The sequence below is a fragment of the Triticum dicoccoides genome, chromosome 4A, assembly GCF_002162155.2.
Source record: "Triticum dicoccoides isolate Atlit2015 ecotype Zavitan chromosome 4A, WEW_v2.0, whole genome shotgun sequence".
Taxonomy (NCBI): domain Eukaryota; kingdom Viridiplantae; phylum Streptophyta; class Magnoliopsida; order Poales; family Poaceae; genus Triticum; species Triticum dicoccoides.
In genome coordinates, this window is record NC_041386.1 from 543553699 (window position 1) to 543571978 (window position 18280).

At 52.1% G+C, this 18280-nt stretch overlaps 1 protein-coding gene across 2 annotated transcripts; it reads left to right on the forward strand.

The window, feature by feature from the left end:
- Positions 1–6018: 6018 nt before the first annotated feature.
- Positions 6019–15641, forward strand: LOC119289096 (metal transporter Nramp6-like). 2 transcript variants are annotated; one of them, XM_037568519.1, is made up of 5 exons: positions 6019–6058; positions 12899–13412; positions 14084–14220; positions 14320–14972; positions 15105–15641. In XM_037568519.1, the coding sequence occupies exons 1-5, from the start codon at positions 6028–6030 to the stop codon at positions 15321–15323; spliced, it is 1554 nt and encodes a 517-aa protein (XP_037424416.1). In that variant the 5' UTR covers positions 6019–6027; the 3' UTR covers positions 15324–15641. The 2 variants fall into 2 exon arrangements, with proteins under 2 accessions (XP_037424416.1, XP_037424415.1); XM_037568518.1 differs by lacking the exon at positions 6019–6058 and adding an exon at positions 6831–6871 and having other exon boundaries at positions 12891–13412.
- The last annotated feature ends 2639 nt before the right edge of the window (positions 15642–18280 follow it).

Genomic DNA, 18280 nt, shown 5'->3' on the forward strand with positions numbered 1-18280 from the left:
ATGATGTGCTAGCTATAAAGGGAATGGCATTTGAGATGGTAAATTGAGTCAGTCAAACAACAAAAAGGAAGAACAAAGTTAGCGTATTACATATTTACATGCAGTCACGTTGGGCACAAACTGAAAAATGACTTCATGATAAGATCACATAAGCCTGTTGTAGTTATACATAACGGAGATGCACATCCATTCTCACCTTAGAACAATGTTCTTATATTTGTTTACTGAGGAAGTACCTTAGAACTAATGACTGTATGATGGGACTAAAGATACGAATGAAACGATGACGGACTCCCCTTTAATAGTATATATTACAAAAATAAACAGACCGTTTTTTCTTCTGAATGTTCATCAGTTATTGAGAAATATGACTCGTGCGAGATCAGTTTAGTACAACTAATGAAGCTGTTTCATTCTGTATTTTTCAAGAGAATCAGTTCTGTGTTGCATGACAGCAGACCAGCACGTAGTAGAACCAGAACCAAAGATGCACAGGGCTTCACATGTTTATGTCATAGCATATCATGTATAATTGTATATTGGGGGAAATTGCATTGCCAAAAAATGCAGAAAACTGAGGCAAACCTTAAGGCCCCGTTTGATAGCGAAGTTTTTTTAAAGTATTCTGATAATACTACAGTTTTTTAAAATACTACAGTTTAATTTACTGTGAGGTGTTTGGCTACCCACAAAAACTTCAGTATTAATACTGTGGTATTTCCAAAACCAGAGTATTTTCTCTGTCAAATAAAAAGAACCCCACACCTCTTTTTTTTTTTGAACGGTCACCGGGGGGGAGAGCTTCCCCACCTGAATATATTACCACTCAAAAGGAGGAGTCGAGAATTACAATAGTAGTTTGGTTACAACATGATCATTAGGGTACAGCTGAAGAGAGGAAGTGAAGCCATTGTCTAGCGGAGATATTGTCTTCTTTCTTTTTGAACCGAAAAACCCATAGAGAGAAGTCAGCAACAATGTTCCGTATGGTGGTTCTGTGTGTATGATCGTCATTCCTGAAGACGAGCGCGTTTCTGGAATCCCATAGCTTCCAAGAGATAGTCAGAACCACCGAAGGCCAAATATTGGGGTTGAGGTCATGAAGCGTTGGGTGTTGGAGCAGAGCAGCAAGGGAGGTCGGGGCCGGCAGGCCCAGGGAGGACCAGACCTGTGTAGCGTAAGAACAGTTGGAGATGAGGTGGAGTGCATCTTCATGAGCGTCTTGACAGCGCGGACATGCGGCAGATTGGGCAATGTGTTTGTGGAACATGTTTGCCTTCGTGTTGAGCCGGTCACGGAGGAGGAGCCATGCGAAGATCTTGACTTTGATCGGGACTTTGGAAGACCAGACAAAGTCGTGGTGAGGGTCTGTATCATCTTCAGCAGTAATGGAGGAGTAGGCGTTCTTGGCAGAGAACGGTAGTCCGTGGGTGAGGGATCTTTCGTCAGGTTGGTCCGTTTGCTGGAAATCCTGCAACAACAACAGCACGCAATCCAACTCGCGAGCAGCAGCATTAGACAGACGGTTCCGTAGGTTCGCCAACAAGCTGGTTTGCCAAACAGTAGCCACTAAAACCTTGTCATCGATGGAGTGTAAGAAGAGGTTTGGGAAGACGTTTTGGAGGGGAGACTGCAGTAACCATTTATCAAGCCAAAAGAAAGTGGATAGGCCATTGTATGTGAGCACAAATGAGTGCTCAATTAGCAGTGGCAAGTTGTTGTTGATGATCTTCCAAAGGAAGGAGGGTTTTGAGGTTTTTGCTGCAATGCCAAGAGGGTATTGGTGGTGGTACCATTGGGTCCAGGGGATGTTTGGGTGTTGTAGAATTTTGGAGGAGAATTTCATAAGCAAGCAGCGGTTTTGAACTTCCAGATTTTTAATGCCTAGACCACCAGTATCTTTAGGTTTGCAAACATTTTTCCACGCGACCAAGCAGCTCGCCCCAGTGCAGGTTGGCTCGTTAGACCAGAAGAACGTCCTCCGGATGGCGTCTAGTTTGGCTATGATCGATTTTGGTAGGCGAAAGACGGACATAAAATAAACTGTTAAGGAGTCAAGAACCGCAGTTAGCAGGGTGAGACGTGCCCCCCGAGAGAGCAGGCGGGCCACCCAACCGAAGAGGAATTTTCGAAAGCTGTCTATGATTGGGTCGAAAGCTGTGAGAGGCAGTTTGGTGGGGGAGAGTGGTAGACCTAGATACACTAGCGGGAAGGAGGATAAGGAACAACCAATCGCTGTGGCAATGCTGTTTTGCGTGGAAGAGTCGGTGGCTATGGTGAGAAGAGCCGTTTTTGGAAGTTGATGACTAGCCCCGTTGCAAGGGCGAAGTCATGAAGGGTGTTTTTGAGGATGATGGTGGCGGCGTCGCTAGCCGCAGCAATTATCAGTGTATCGTCAGCGTATTGAAGTGTCACAGGTGGTTCGTTAGGCCGTAACGAGTGACAAAGAACGTTGGTTTGGAACGCTTTTGCGATTAGACGTTGAAGGACGTCGGCAACGATGATGAATAAGTATGGCGAGAATGGATCACCTTGGCGGAGGCCACATCTACATTGAATCCAGCATCCTGGAACGCCATTTAAAAGGATAGCTATTTTCCCAGTGAGAAGGATATTTTGTACCCAAGAACAGAAGTCAGAGGGAAAACCGCGGGCTTGTAAAATTTGTATGAGGGAGGACCAGCATATGGAGTCAAAAGCTTTCCTGAAATCGAGCTTGAAGATCATGGTCGGGGCTTTACGGGAGTGGCATGCACTGAGGATATCGGCAGCGTATATAAAGTTTTCAGCAATGTTACGTCCATGAAGGAAGCCAGTCTGGTCATAATGTATGAGCAGTGGGATGAGAGGTTTAACTCTATTGGTGAGGACTTTGGCAACTGCTTTTGGCGTGCAGTTTTGAAGAGATATGGGTCTAAACGCGTCTGGGGTTGTTGGTGCCTGAGATTTTGGAAGAAGGACCATGTAGGCCCGGTTGAATCGTTCTAAAGAAGCGGTTTGATCATGGAAGGCAGCGAAGAAGGTTAGGATGGGTTGTTTGATATCATTCCAATATTTTCTAAAGAAGATGGGTCCAAAGCCATCTGGTCCAGGGCTAGCATTGGTGTTCATAGAGAGGAAGGCTTGGTATATTTTGTCATAAGAGAAAGGTTGTGCAAGATCACTGAGTTGGGGGAGGGGTGAGGGGTACAGTTGTTGCAAGCTGAAGTTCCATGTTGCATTTTTTGAGGTCCCGATGAGCTGTTGGAAGAAGTCCTTTAAGATGTCAGCTTTTTGTTCGTGCAGAAAAACTTCGGAAGTGTTGTGTAAAAGCATGGGAATCTTGTTTGATCGAGAGCGCTGCGTAGCCAAGGCATGGAAGAATCAAGTGTTTTCGTCACCGTCAATGGCGACCCTGATCTTTCCCCTCTGTTTCCAGAAGGCGATTTTTTGTTTGATGGTATGTTGTAGCAAGTTGGAGAGCGTAAGCCTCAGTTTTTGTTCGATCGGGAAGAGAGGAGCGAATTCCTCGTTTAGATCAAGGGCCTGGAGAGCGAGTTTGCAATTTGTTTCCCGTTGATAGATGGGCCGCAGCGACTTGGCCCAAGACTTTAGGGCCGATCTTGTACCTTTAATTTTTTGAGCGAGCGAAGCCGCCGGATCAATGAAACGCCCACCGTGGCGCCGTGGGCCGGGCTGCCAGCAGCCGCCCACAATGTTAGAACAGGCTGGGAAGGAGGTCCAAAATCGTTCAAATCGAAAAAGGAGGAAAGATGGGACGGATGTGGATACGGTGACGAGGAGTGAAACATGATCAGAGACAAATCGAGTGAGGGAGGTGAGGTGTGAGTTAGGGAAAAGAGCATCCCAAGATAGATTGATCAGTACCCTATCTAGGCGAATCAGCGTGGGGGATAGTCTTTTATTTGACCAGGTAAATTCTCTATCAAGGAGCGGGAGCTCTAAGAGAGCAAGTTGGTCGATGGTGTCGTTAAAGGCATCATCCTCCGATCGTCTAAAGTTGTCATTGTTGCGTTCATTGGGGAATCGAGTCAGGTTGAAATCACCTATTAGGAGCCAAGGAGATTGAGGTGGTGGTTCGATCTGTTTCAGTTCGTCAAGGAAGACTAGTTTTAGCTCTCGTTGCGAGGGGGCGTAGACATTAGTGATGAAGATATTATGTGGCGATGCAAGACATGATAGCATTAATGTGGATGTGAAACGCCTGTGTTGGCAGTTGAGAAGCGAGAAGCAACGTGAGTTAGAAGCCAAGAGAATGCCGCCCGCCGTTCTGATTGCGTCGAGGTGGTTATTAGAGTCTAGGAAGCGCGGCAAGATCGATCGTAGTTTGATTGTGTCTGGTTTTTGTAATTTGGTTTCTTGAAGAAGGGCAATGGATGGGCGTAGGAGATTGATTTCAGAGAACACATTGGAGCACTTATCATTATCTCCTAGACCGCGAACGTTCCAGGACACGATAGAGTAGGTAGCGTTTTTCATAATGGAAACTTAAGTTGACACCTTACATAGGGGTATTGACCCAACAAGCAACCATTTCGGGTCAAGGTACAGTACGGCAAACTGACAGAAGCAGGCATGAGCACCATTACAAGTAGATTAAACCTAACACAGCGACTATAGGTCGGAGCGAGGCCCCGGATACATGGCCAGACATGGCCGCCACACACGTGGCCGCGGAGAAGAGAGCACATCATGGCGATCCCTGGCCACCAGAACCGGAAGCGAGGTCCGCCAGCATCTCCGGCGTGGCGCCGTAGGCAGCAGCGACGGCGGCCAGGTCCTCAGGCGAGGCAGGACCGTGCGCAGAGCCGTCGATGAGCCCAGAGTCGTCGCAGAGCCGAGCGTGGATCAAGGCGTCGGAGAGGTCCTTAGAAGCAGCAGATAGGTCAAGCTTCTTTGCCTTGGAGCGCATGGCCTTGGAGGTCATGGAGGAGTAGATAGGCGGCTCTATTTCAGCTAGCCTAGCGCTGCGTCTAGCCTTGATGCCGGAGTCAGCAGCCATCTTGGCGCGCCTGCTGATGCGCCTGGCAAGGCACTCGTGCGTAGGCTCTGGGGGCAGGTCCAGTGGCTGGGCGGAGAGATCCACAGGAAGGGGGGGCGGCTGAAGGGCAGGTGGGGATGGTGGAGGAGGCAGCGTAGGTGGCAGAGGAAGTGGAGATGGTGGGGCTGGCAGTGCAAGCAGGGGACGTGCATGGCGCGAGCAAGCGTGCAGCTTCTGTGGAGAGGGGGAGCGAGCGGGAGGGGTCCATGGGCATGAACAAGCATGGCAACGGGCATGCCGTCAGCCATGACTGCGAGGATTGGGATGCCGTCGAGCGGCCTGTCAGCAGTGGGAGATGGGGGAGGGCCCAAGGGCGACTCCGGGGTGCATGCAAATGGTGGCATGGCCATCGCAGTGTTCCTGATTTGAGTAACAGTGGAGGGAGAGGGGCGAGGGTTTGATGAGAGGGAGGATAGGGAGCCGTCTCCAGCTTGACAACGACGATGTCGTTGTCGGGGAGACGCACCGTGAGACATGGAGGGAGGACAAAATCGCAGGCAACCATGACGAGCGCGCGAACGCTAGAGTGGTCGCCCTGGAAGCAGTGTTGGTCGGCAGAGACAAAGTCACCAAGGTGGGAGAAGTAGTCTGCCCCCTCCGGGTGCCAGAGCTCATCGGGATAATCGAAAGCCTCGATCTCAGCCATGTGAACGAAGATGGCTATAGATCTATTGTCAACGTGTTTAGGCCTTTCGAAGAACAGGGAATTGCCCTAGTGGTGGATCGGCCCATGGCCAGTGGCCGCGAGGCGCTCGTCTGCGTTGGCAAAGGAGAGACGGCCGGTGCCACGTGCGGAGGAAGTGAGGCCGAACGTGGGATTGTTGCGGTGTTGAGCGAGGGCCTGGCGGATGAACCTAAATGGGTTAGGCATAGGAGTGGCAAGGTGTACGTAGGCAAGGTTGTCCACCTGGCGGACTAGGCAGCTTGGAGGGACAAGGAGAGGGATGTGTGGTGCCAGTGGAGGGAAGCATGATGTTGCGGTGGGAATGGTGACTGGGGAAGGGGGTGGGGGTGGAGCGAAGGACGGCGTCGGGGGGGAGGATGAGGAGGTGCGCGGTCCGAAGATGAGCGGGAGACGGAATGGCGGCAGATCGTTGGTGAGGACGCAGTGGGAGCCGAACCAGATTGGTGCGCCATCGGAGCGCGTGGAGCCGGCCGACGAGCCGGAGGCGGTGTGGGTGCCCGTCGTGTGTGCCATAGAGCTACATGGCGGTCGCACAAAAGCAGGGTTAATACGCGGTGAAGGGGGCATAGGAGGGAAGAACGGGAGGAAACAGATGGCCTTGCACCTGTAGCTTCGGTGGCCGGAGCACCAGCAGCGAGAGCACCGGACGGGGTCGCGACAGTCTGCGATGGTGTGGTCGCTAGCAAGGCACCGAAAACACCTAGTCTTCTTCTTGCGGCTGTAGTGGTGGTGGAAGTGTTTGAGGCTAACCATCTGGGAAGGAGGCGATTTATAGGCTGGAGAGGGCGATGGATGGGGGAGAGGGGATGCAGGTGCCCGAGGCGGGGAGCAGAGCAAAACCTCCCGTAGCTGCGCGGGTCTTGCAGCGGCGTGGAGATCGAAGAGCTTAGCGGATTGGCAGCGGTGGCAAGGGCGTGACACTGGGTAATGGCGATCTCGGGATGGAGCTGAGGGGACTGGGCGGAGAGTAGGCTGACGGAGGTAGGGGAGGCAGGTGGTGGAGTAGACGTGATAATGGTCGCATGCGTGCGCATGCATGCGTTGGTTTTGTCGCGCGGTAAGGACGAGCGGGGGTGCGATTGTGGGACCCGTGGATCAGTGGCTGTTAGGTAAGATATGGGGTGCGCGTTGGAACCTGGGGGATCGAGCAGGCCGAGCGGCCGACCGTGGGGCGGCTGTGGCGACGCAGGTGGGCCGGATGCGTCAGTGGCATGTGATGGGTGGCGTGAGGTCGGGTGGTCTAAGGTTGGATTGTTTAACGAACTAGGCTGGTCGAGGGGGTGTACGGAGCGGTCGTCTACACCGTCTTGTTTTCTCTCTGGAGAAAGGATGCGGGGAGACTTGGCGGGGGAGGCCGAACCAGATGAGTGGCACACGTGTCCCAAACCATCGATTGCGTTCCGGTCAACCGAGGCAGCAGCAGTGGAATCCACGCATGGAACAGTATGTTGTATCTTGGTATGCAGGTGAGAGAGATCTTGCGGTAGTTTTTTAGTTGACGGGTGCGGTCCAAGCAAGGACGTGCGGTGAGTGGGCGGGATGGGTGCGAATGGATCGATTGAGTCCGGTTCAAACACTACAGGCAATGGTACCGATCGCACTATTTGAGATGCTTGGTCAAACGAGTCAAATAGTTGAAGTTCAAAATTTGAAAAAAGGATGGGCGCGCAACGGAGGACCTCAGATCTGACCTTGACCGAGTACACATGCACTAAAAACAAGTTCAGAGCTAGCGTGATCGCATGGAAAACCCGTTGGAACGAAAACTGGTAGTCTAGAGCATTATTAATCAGAGTTTCATTAGCGCAAACTGACTTAGAAGAGAACACGATCCAGATAGGAGTATTTGGTTGGTGTGTTAGGCATGTGGTAGGAGTGGTGACAAGGCAGTGGTACTTAGAAAAAAATCAGCTTATTGAACAAAATGCCAGGCCGGAACGGTCGTACCTTTGCATGCGATCGCAGAGTGGAGCTAGTTGCGGGAGTTGCAGTAGGTCCAGCAGGCAGCCGACCCTTGGCGAGAGAATGGCCCACCTGCATGGAGGCCATGCACGGAGAGGAGCGTGCTAAGTCGTCGACGACTACGCGAGGAGGCGCCAGCGCATCATGTAGCGGCGAGGATGGCCGCGCCGCCAGCATGGCCGGCGAGGCATGAGGCGCCACGGTGATGGTGGCGAACATGCGAGGAGCCACAATCGGGGAGCGGGCCGCCATGAGCGTGGCAACGTGGTGGGAGGCGACCGGTACATTGAACGCAGCGTTGGAGAGGCGTTGAACTTCGATAGAACGCGCAGGTCCACCAAAGCGGAAGGAGAGAAGCGAGGCGACGAGAGTTTCATCGACCATAAAATCCGCTTTATGGACCAAGAAGATGATTGAGGTGGGCGAGGCCGAGGCAATTGGCGCTGCAAAAACTTTGGACGAGCAGAGATCATGAATGTTGCGCGCGAAGTCGACGCCGGGAGAGGGGAAGAACCCGAGCTGAGAGCGCAGGAATGCGTCGGCATGGCCGAAGCGGTCGCCAATGTCAAGGGGCTTTGTTTGGTGGATGGGTGGACGGTGTGTGGAGGTGGGTGGCGGTGGAAAAGGGAGAAACTGGATGGAGTGGCTTGTGGCGACGAGGATGGGCTCGGCAATGAGAGCTTGAACGATGCGCATATCGGATACAGAGATGCGAAAGAGTTGATCATGGAGGCGAGTCACCTGGAAAGCGGGGGCGTTGCCGCCCAGGCAGGCTTGCATGAGGACGGGCACCAGTTCTTCGTCAAGGACGAGCGAAGAATGGTGGACATGCATGGAGAGGAAGCATGGGGGTTCATGGCGACGCGGGTTGATATGCTTGGAAAGGCACCGCCAAACTTGCGCCTGGAAGTCGTCACCCATAGCGTCGCCGACGCCGAGCGCGGCCCGCAAGGCTTTGGCGGTGGGGGAGTCATGCCGTCGGAGAGGGTCATGGAAGGTGGCCGTCGTAGGAGGCAGGGGAGGGGTGGAGGCGGTGGGTGGGGCTGGGACGCCGGAGGGGAGAGGGGAGCGAGGGGGGACGGGAGCATCCATCTCCTTCCGGATCAAAATGATCCGAAAGAATTATAATTTCGCCCTTCTGCCCACACCACGCAAAAGAAACGGGTGTCTTCAACTTCTTCCTCGATCCAAGCCATCGCCGCATCGCCGTCTCTGAAGATCTTCTACTTCGGCGGTCATGGACAAACCAAGAGACAGTACATCATCATGCCTCTCTGCACAGGCCGCCCATTACCTCCTGGCTACGTACCTTGCCTTAGACCATGCGGTGGAGGCCACGCCGCGGAGTGACCCTCGCACGACGATGAATGCCGATGCTTGGCACCGCGAGGCCATGGAACGTTGTCATGGTGGAGAGGCTGCAGAGAAACACCTGGGCGCGGCAGGATGGCGATACACGAGGAGTCAGTGGCACAGAAGGCTTGGAGCTAGCTGTGGACATGACGAACACCATCTTGGCCACCCGTTTACAATTCACGGTCAGCTCCTGGTTCCCCTCGACGATGATATAGGTCAGGCCGTTTAGTCCACACGCACTTGCACAGCTTCCGACCAGCAAAGCCATGTGCAGAGAGTGACGTGTTACCTCCACGCGCAGCTCCACCATGACTCGACGGTGATGAGTCGGCTACTTCGCGATGCTGAGCGTCCTCCAAGGGAAGCTACAAACCATGTCTATGGCCGTGCAGTGCCGTTCAGTTTGTGCATGCGGATGATAAATGTGCATGGCCGATCAGTTGCATGCAACGCCGAGCTAGCTAAAACTCATTTTACATCGCTACATACGGCGCTAGCCAAACGGGTCGCTGTATTATCAAAACTCCAAAATAGTTTGATATGTCAAAACCATGGTATCTTGCACCAATGGGTTAAAATACTGCAGTTCTTCAATACCCTGTTTTTTGCAGTACTTTGCTATCAAACACAGCCTTAGTTAGCAGGCCGAGCTGTGCCATGCAGGCTGTTGCATTAGTAGTGGGTTGCAGAGACAGCGGAGTGGGGTGGATCCTTCAGGTCCGTGGAGTGAAGGGGCGGAGGAAGACGGCGTCGGGCAGGCAAGTCCGAGCATCGAGACCCCCACATCGTGCGGGGCACGTGGAGAGAAAGGAGTCAGGGTCATCGAGCTCAGAGGATTTTGGCGTTGGATTCTCGGTACACCGGCAGCAGACTGGTCGGCAGCGTCGGCGGAGACGTTGTCTCGGCAGTGAGAATGAAGATGAAGGGGAGCCGCGGTCGAGATGTGAGGTCGATATTCAAAATTCAACAGAACATACAAGGAGAAATCACACAGACTAAGACCCTCGACATCGTCGGAAGGAGCACCTCAAATGAATCAAACGAAGAACAATGAAACAGGGGTGCGAGATTGGAACCGATTACGAATACAATACCTGCGACTTACCCGACGACCAGAGGTGGAAGAGAGGAGAGGAGAAGTCAATCAAATCCTCCGATGCACGAAGGCGGCGGCGGCTCCTCTAGGACCTCGTCGGCGGCGATTGCGGTCCTCGGCGGTGTGTCCCGACGGAGACCTGGTGGTCCGCAATGAAGGCGGTGGCTCCTCTTGTTCCTCGGCGGCGGTGGCTCCTCTTGTTCCTCGGCGGCGGCGGCTCGTCTCGGATCGACGGCGTTTCAGGGATCCATGAGCGCGAGGGCGGCGGCGGCTCGTCTCGGATCGGCGACGTTTCAGGGATCCACGAGCGCGAGGGCGGCGGCCAAGGGATCTCTGGAGGCCTCGCTCGCTCACTCGTGCGTGCGAGTCGTGGGTCGTTTATGCGACTGCTTAATTTTCGTAGAGTTTTTCACCGTTTGTGCGACTGCGTTGCCTTGGGGGCATTGCTAACATAGCTTTTTTTTTGGCTCGACGGTTTAGTGGGGAAATACTGGGAGGGGGGAGGTGGGAGGTAGGACGAAAATAAATCAGAGGAGGTGGGATGAAAATTAACTGACGGAGATTACCAACTGTTTCATTAAAAATAGAGATCAGAGTGCGTAGAGTGGTAAACTGAACAAGTTGTGCTGGGAATAATTGAAATGTACGTGTGTGTGCGCGCTTCGATGACCACCGACACCGCTGGAACGAGCGTCCTTCACCAGCCGCCAGTCCAACGCCCTGTCAGCTGCACACTAGGGCGATGGCGCTCGCGCTCGTTAATTAGTTCCTAGGTGCTACGGTTCGGGCGAGAGGAATCAGGAACGTCTTCCTCAATCTGAAAATCAATGGGCTGAATTCCACATCGAAAATCCTACACCTTCGTAGGCTCTGTGAAAACTCTGCGTAATCCTCCATCTAACTACCCCCACCCTTTTGAGATTTTCAGGGGGTGGGCCCCTTCCTCTTATAAGAGTATCTACAGCCGGACGCCTTATACCAGTCTTAAATGCCCGGACGGCCCGCCCCGTCACTCGTCGATCATGTTTTTTGACCCACCTGGACGCCTCAAACGGCCCTCAAACGCCCGGGTTGGCTGACACCCCTCATATCCACCTCGCGCCCGGGCACGCCCGCCACGTCAGCTCGGCCCACCCCCCACTCCGTCCCCACAATATTCCCAATCCGAAAACCCTAGCTCACTCCACTTTGATCTGTCTCTTCTTCTTCCCTCCGATTTCTCCGATTCGATTCACTTCGACCAATCCGGTGACTGCGCCCACCATGTCGTGCGCCGGCAGCCGCTCCTCTGACTTCGACGAGGATCTAGCCCTCCGCATTGCCCTCGAGAGGTCCAAGGTGGACAGGGGTGGCAGTTCCGAATCGGCCTGGCCTCTCCCTCGCCGCTGCAGTGAGGAAGCCGGCGCTGGCTCCTCCCGGTCCATGCTTGGCTCCGCATGGGATGCGCAGTCGCCTCCCCCACATCGTCCCCTTCCTCCGCTGCCTGCTGCTCCCTCACGCGGGTAGCGGTGGGTGCTTGTGCCCGTCGCTACGGCACCGGCCCAGCCATGCATGCAGGAGTCAGAGGCGCGCGCCACCCGCCGCGAGAGGCAGCGAGCAAGGGAGAGGGACGCGGCGGAGAGCTCTGTCCGCCGCCGCCGTGGGTTACCTGCGGAGCCCGGCGAGGACAAGCGACTCCTCGCGTAGGTCTACCTCCGGTCGCTTACGACGGTGGAGACAGACACTCGGCGGCTCCGGTGGAAGAATGTGAAGGCTCTATGGCTAGCTATCGAGCAGTCCAAGCTCGAGACCAAGGAGAAGGCGATGGAGGCGGCTCGACTGGCCAAGCTGAAGCGGCAGCAGGACCGGGCCGTCCGGCGCCTCAAGGGCCTCATCATCGTCTCCTCCTCTTCCGACGACGACGGCGGCGGCTCCTCGTCCGACGAGTGGACGATCCTCCACCAGCCACCGATGGCTACAGCTGCGCCGGCGATCGAAAGGGGAAGGGCCGCCCCGGAAGTGGAGAAGATCCGCGTTGTTTCAATTTAGTTTCAAGCTTTAGACGTAATTTCAAGTTGTTCGTGGTATGAACTTTGGTGGCCGTTTGAACATCCGATCTTTTGGTGAAAGTATTGTGCTTGCCTGTGTCCGTTTGCTGATCTACGTACTTTGATTGACGCTGCATGATTTAGTATGAATATAGGGGATCGAATATGAGATACACGGACGTGAACGAGGCTATTTGAGTAGTGCCTTGTTATTGCCCGCGGACGTGTCCGGACACGTCAGGAGGCGTTTAAGAGGTCATATTTGTCCTCTGCGGCCGTAGATGCTTTAACATCCAATCCTAGCCCCCTTGATAGGACTGCACGTAAAGCACTTAAATTGTGATTGCTCATTCCACACGCGCTTGCTAGAGCAGCCGCGTGCATCGAACACCCAGGTCAAAGAGCGAAGCCGTGCACACGACCTTTTTCGCCTGTACGGTTCACGCACGCCGCATGCAGGCATGCAGGCATGCGAGGGCACACCAGCCAAAATGTTTCGGCCTCGTGGATTTCTGGGGTGTATATTTAGTTTTGTGCAACGAGGATCATATGGTTTAACCACGGGCATTCCCAAGCCACAGGAGCCCGCGAAACATCCGGCAAAGAAGGCCGGCCGGCCCTCGGTTTCGCGCAACGCAGCTTCACCGCCCGTCGTCCCATGGCCGCCGACGGGGACCCAGCCGCGGGCACCGGCCCCGACGTCGAGGCGCACGCGCTGCTCCGCGCGTCCTCCTCCTCCTCCGACGAGGACCCCGAGCAGTGCGCCTTCGAGCCGGCCGAGAAGATCGTCGTGTCCATCGCCGCCGACCCCGACGCCGACGAGGAGGACCTCTTCTCCGCCACCGGCCGCGCGCCGCCCTTCTCGTGGCGCAAGCTCTGGCTCTTCACGGGGCCCGGGTTCCTGATGAGCATCGCCTTCCTCGACCCGGGCAACCTCGAGGGCGACCTCCAGGCCGGCGCCACCGCCGGCGACACGCTGCTCTGGCTGCTTCTCTGGGCCACGGCCATGGGGCTGCTCGTCCAGCTGCTCGCCGCGCGCCTCGGGGTGGCCACCGGGAAGAACCTCGCCGAGCTCTGCCGCGACGAGTACCCGGACTGGGTGCGCCGCGCGCTCTGGCTCATGGCCGAGGTCTCCATGGTCAGCGCCGACATCCAGGAGGTCATCGGGAGCGCCATTGCCATCAAGATCCTCAGCCGCGGATTCCTGCCCATTTGGGCCGGCGTTGTCATCACCGCATTGGACTGGTGAGTTTTGATCGCCTCTTCTTGTGCTGTTGAGATGTACTGCTCGATGCCAGTTGCCAAAATGTTTGAGTTATTCTGGACTGGAGATTTCTTGTCAGCTCCCAGAAATCTGTGGCTCACCCCAAATCTTTAGGATGAAACCGTCCATGTGTTGCAAAAAACTGTTCAGCAGCGAGTCGCAGCAAAACTTGAAATTTGAACGAATTAGTTTCAGTTTGTAGATTCAGTTGCAAAAACTGAAATTTGATCAAGTTAGTTCCAGTTTGTGGTATCCTTTTGGTCGACTTGACCGGTGCATCATTCAAAACTTTTAGTCAGTACACATTTGTAGAGATGGAACAACATTTATCACATCGATATATGACATGCTGCAGAATATTTTTGTTGAACTTTGTAGGCGACCAGGAGTGAACATTTCCCTATGGAGATATCAGAAATGTGAAAATTACTTGATCATTTTGATTTCTACTGTATGCACTATGCATGAAAACTAGCATAGGAGTAACGACAGAAATGAAGTTTGTGTTATTTTACATTATACATCACCAGAGCTACTGCACCAACATTTCCAAATTGCTTGCTTACATGGTGAGCATTTATTTTGTTGTAGTTATTATTTGGGTGAACACAAGGTTCCACTCGACTTACCTTAATATACTTTTTTTCATCAGCTTTATTTTTCTTTCCATCGAGAACTACGGAGTGAGAAAATTGGAGGCTCTATTTGCAGTTCTGATTGCAATAATGGCCTGGTCCTTCGCATGGATGTTCATAGAAACCAAACCCAGTGGGAAAGACCTAATTGTTGGTAAGTATCTTTTCTTCTTCTTCTTCTTCTTTAACAAATTAAATTTGATCCACATTATTCTGCTTCATCTGACGCAAAAATAATCTCTATGCAAAATAGGTCTTCTGGTTCCTAAGCTGAGCTCAAGAACACTAAGGCAAGCAGTAGGGATCGTGGGATGTGTCATCACCCCCCACAATGTGTTCCTCCATTCTGCTCTCGTCCAATCAAGAAAAGTAGACCAGAACAAGGAATACCAAGTCCGGGAAGCGCTGAGGTACTACAGCATCGAATCAACCATGGCGCTGGTGGTGCCCTTCATGATAAACCTATTTGTCACGACGGTTTTCGCCAAAGGGTTTTACGGCACCAAAGAAGCGCCCACGATCGGGCTCGAAAACGCCGGACAGTATCTCCAAGAAAAGTTTGGGGGAGATTACTTCCCCATCCTCTCCATTTGGGGGGTCGGCCTGTTGGCCGCCGGCACAAGCAGCACCATTACCGGAACCTATGCCGGACAGTTCATAATGGATGGGTTCCTCAACTGGCGGCTGAAGAAATGGATGAGGGCGATGATCACCCGAAGCTTTGCGATCGTGCCGACGATCGTTGTCGCGCTGTACTTCAACGCGTCTGAATCAGCGCTGGATGTTCTGAACGAGTGGCTCAACGTCCTCCAGTCAGTTCAGATCCCTTTCTCGCTCATACCGCTGATAACGTTGGTGTCCAAGGAGCAGGTCATGGGGGTGTTCAAGATAGGTCTAACAACACAGGTGAGTAATGGCCGCTGATGCTGAAATCCAACAAGTCCTAGTAGTGTTGTACTTAGCTGTTTTCAGTTTAGCCAAATCATTATCAGTCGCACATATGATTATGAACTGACCTTGGCATGCATGTTGGTGCAGATTGTGACCTGGACGGTTGCGTCGTTGCCGATCCTGATCAACGGCTATCTCTTGTTGGATTTCTTCTCGTCGGAAATTAGGGGCGCGGTGTCGGGCTCGTTTCTCTGCGTGGCTGTGGTTGCTTATGCCGCGTTCCTACTCTATCTCATCCTCCGGTGCACGGACCTGCCTAACCATGTATTTACACCAGTAAACAACAAGGATGCTAGCTTCAAATGACAAAGAACAGGGTGTGTATAGTATAGCCAGTTTTGTTCTACCATAGGTCCATAGCTTAATAGCATAGCATAGAGGATTCCTGGTGCTCGTTGCGAGTATGTATAGTCAGTATACAAGAGTCAGATCCGATCGAGATTTGGGGTATCACATTGTAGATTTGTAAGGACTGCAGCGCTGGCAGCAGGCGTAGCCAGGGAGGAAAGGCGTAAAGCAGGGGAGGAGAAAGCGGCAAGGAGACGCGAGAGTGTTTGAATTCGAGGGGTGTCGAGTGGGCTGTAAGCCGTGTAATGGTGTTGGGCCGTGGGCCTTGTAAGTGTGAGTCGGACCCGTTTATATAAGCGAGTCGGATCGCTGTGGATAGGCATCAACGATGAAATAGATCATTATGAGCCACAGGCTCCTCCTTCCTCCTCTCACTATCTTCTCCTAGTTGTTGTCTCTCCCTCTCTACCAAATTCAAATCTGCTACCTCTCATCCCGCTACCTTGTCGGCGACGAACCTTGGCCGACCCTAGGTTGTGACAATCTAGTATCAGAGCCTCTCCTTCCGCTCGCGCAGCCACCAAAAAAAATTCTCCCCAATTTCGTACCCAGCAAATCCGCGGCGAAGGTTACAGATCGCTCTAGGGCTTGATCTGTGTAAATCCAGATCCGAGGTGGGTTGAGTTGGGGAATGATGCAGCCACGGTGACATTCAAACCGAATCCGCAGACGCGGTTTCTCGCCGATGAGGTGGAGGCGTTCCAAGAGCGGATGCTCAAGGAATTCACCGAGTTACGGGCGAATCAGAGCAAGTAGGCAGCTGTGGACGACATCTGCGAGAAGCTCGCTGCTCTGGATGCGAAGCTCATGGAGCAAGCGACGCGCCTGGATAAAGTACAAGTCAAGGTGGATCTCTCATGCGACACTCTGGAGCAGGTACAACAAGGGTAACTCCATGTGACTCAAGGAGGCAAGTCCACGGGCTCGGGAGAGAGCTCTTCCTCGACTGCATCTGAGGTTTTAGATGGATTCTAGGGGCAGGACCATGTTTCATGCGGTCGCCGCCTTGTCCAGTTCAGGTACCTATCCCGTTGCCCATTGTGCAGCCGCTAGTGCCACTTGCAGTTGAGGAGAGTGGGGAAAGGCGACAGTGGATGCCTAAGATGGATTTTCTACGGTTCGATGGCTCGGATGTGCGGATTTGGTTAGACAGATGTGAAGCCTTCTTCCAGCTCTACCACATACCTGACAATTTCAAGGTGACCTCCGCCTCTTTGTATCTGTCCGACAATGCTGCTCACTCATATCAAGGGTTCAAACAGTTAGGGGTATTCCATACGTGGGAGCAGTTTTGTGTTGCGGTACTGCAGGAGTCCGATGTGGACGTATACAGACAGAAGATGAAAGAGCTGATGCTGTTGAAACAAACATGCACTATGGAGGAGTATAAACGACTGTTCAAGATATCTTCCGATATTCCGATAAATCGGCCGATTTATCGCTTACCAGTGTCTGACCGATAAGATATATCGGCCGATAAATCAACCGATATGATGATAAACCAGCCGATATGCCGATAAACTGGCCGATTTACCCCTTATCATGGGTCGACCGATAAATTTCCGATAAGCGATATCCCCAACATTGGTATAAACAACAGTTTCTGCAACTTGTGTACACTGTCAGGTTGTATGAGCCAGCAATCAGTGATATGTTTCTAGTCACAAGGTTTGTGATGGGTCTTAAGGAAGAGCTTCGAGCTAGAGTGGAGATCCAAATTCCCACAACAGTTCAGGTGGCCGCTCTGTATGCTTCATTTCAGGAAGGATTGATGTTACAGAGCAAAACCCCAAAGACAAATTACTTCCGCAACTCATACACAAAAACTGATTCAAAATCTCAGTTGGCAACAGGTGACTTGTGGAAAGCCAAGCAACTCAAGGTATACAGACGAGCAAATGGTCTTTGTTATAAATGTGGAGAGAAGTTTCTACCTGGGCACATGTGCAATCAACCTGCTGCACAAACTAGTCAGCTCAAAGTTGCTGAGATGGTAGATCCCCATGAGATCATTTCAAATGCAGTTCTAGATGCCTTGGTAACTGGTGATACGGAAGAATGTGCAACTATCTCAGCTACTGCCCTATCTGGTGCTCATCATCCCAAAACAATTCAGTTGATGGCCTTGGTTGGAAATCAGGTGGTGCTTATTCTGATTGACTCGGACATCACTCGCACATTTGTGGATCAGGCTCTATTGAGCAGAATATCAGTTGCTATAGAAAAAATACAAGTACCTCTCCAAGTTAAAGTGGCTAATGGACAGTTAGTGCAGTGTACAGAAGTTATTCCTCAACTAACTTGGTGGTTGCAGGGGCACAATTTCAGTAACTCCATGCAGGTGTTTTCTGTGACGCCCGGATAATTAAGTTACAATAATCCCCTTCTAATGGTGCCATATCACCACGATTACTGTTCTTAAACTCACGTTGGTTCAAAACCGGTTCAAATTCAAATCCAAAACAAAGTCAAAAGTAAAAGTTTTCAAATGTCAAAACTAAAATGTGCAGACTATGAAAATTAATTCGTAAGTATTGTTGGTGAAGAAACCAAGTTTTTATAGAATGTTTAAGTGCTCAAAAGTAATGAAAACAGTATCTAAAACAATTAGTTAAATGCCTTTTCTAATATATAAAATTTCAAACAAATTTATTTGGGACTAGCACTTTTTGTGGCAGAGGTATAAATAGTAATAATAATTTAGAAACTACTTTGGTATTTTAACTAAACTAAACTATTGTGGAAATTAAATAAGCATGTAAAAAGAAAATAAAATAAAACAAAACACAAAATAAAAACAGAAATAAAATGAAGCTCCCTCCCATGGGCCACCCGGCCCATCTACCTAGCAGGCCTGCATAGCCTAGCCCAACACCCCCTGTTTTCCCCTTCCTGCCGCTACAGAAGCAGACGGC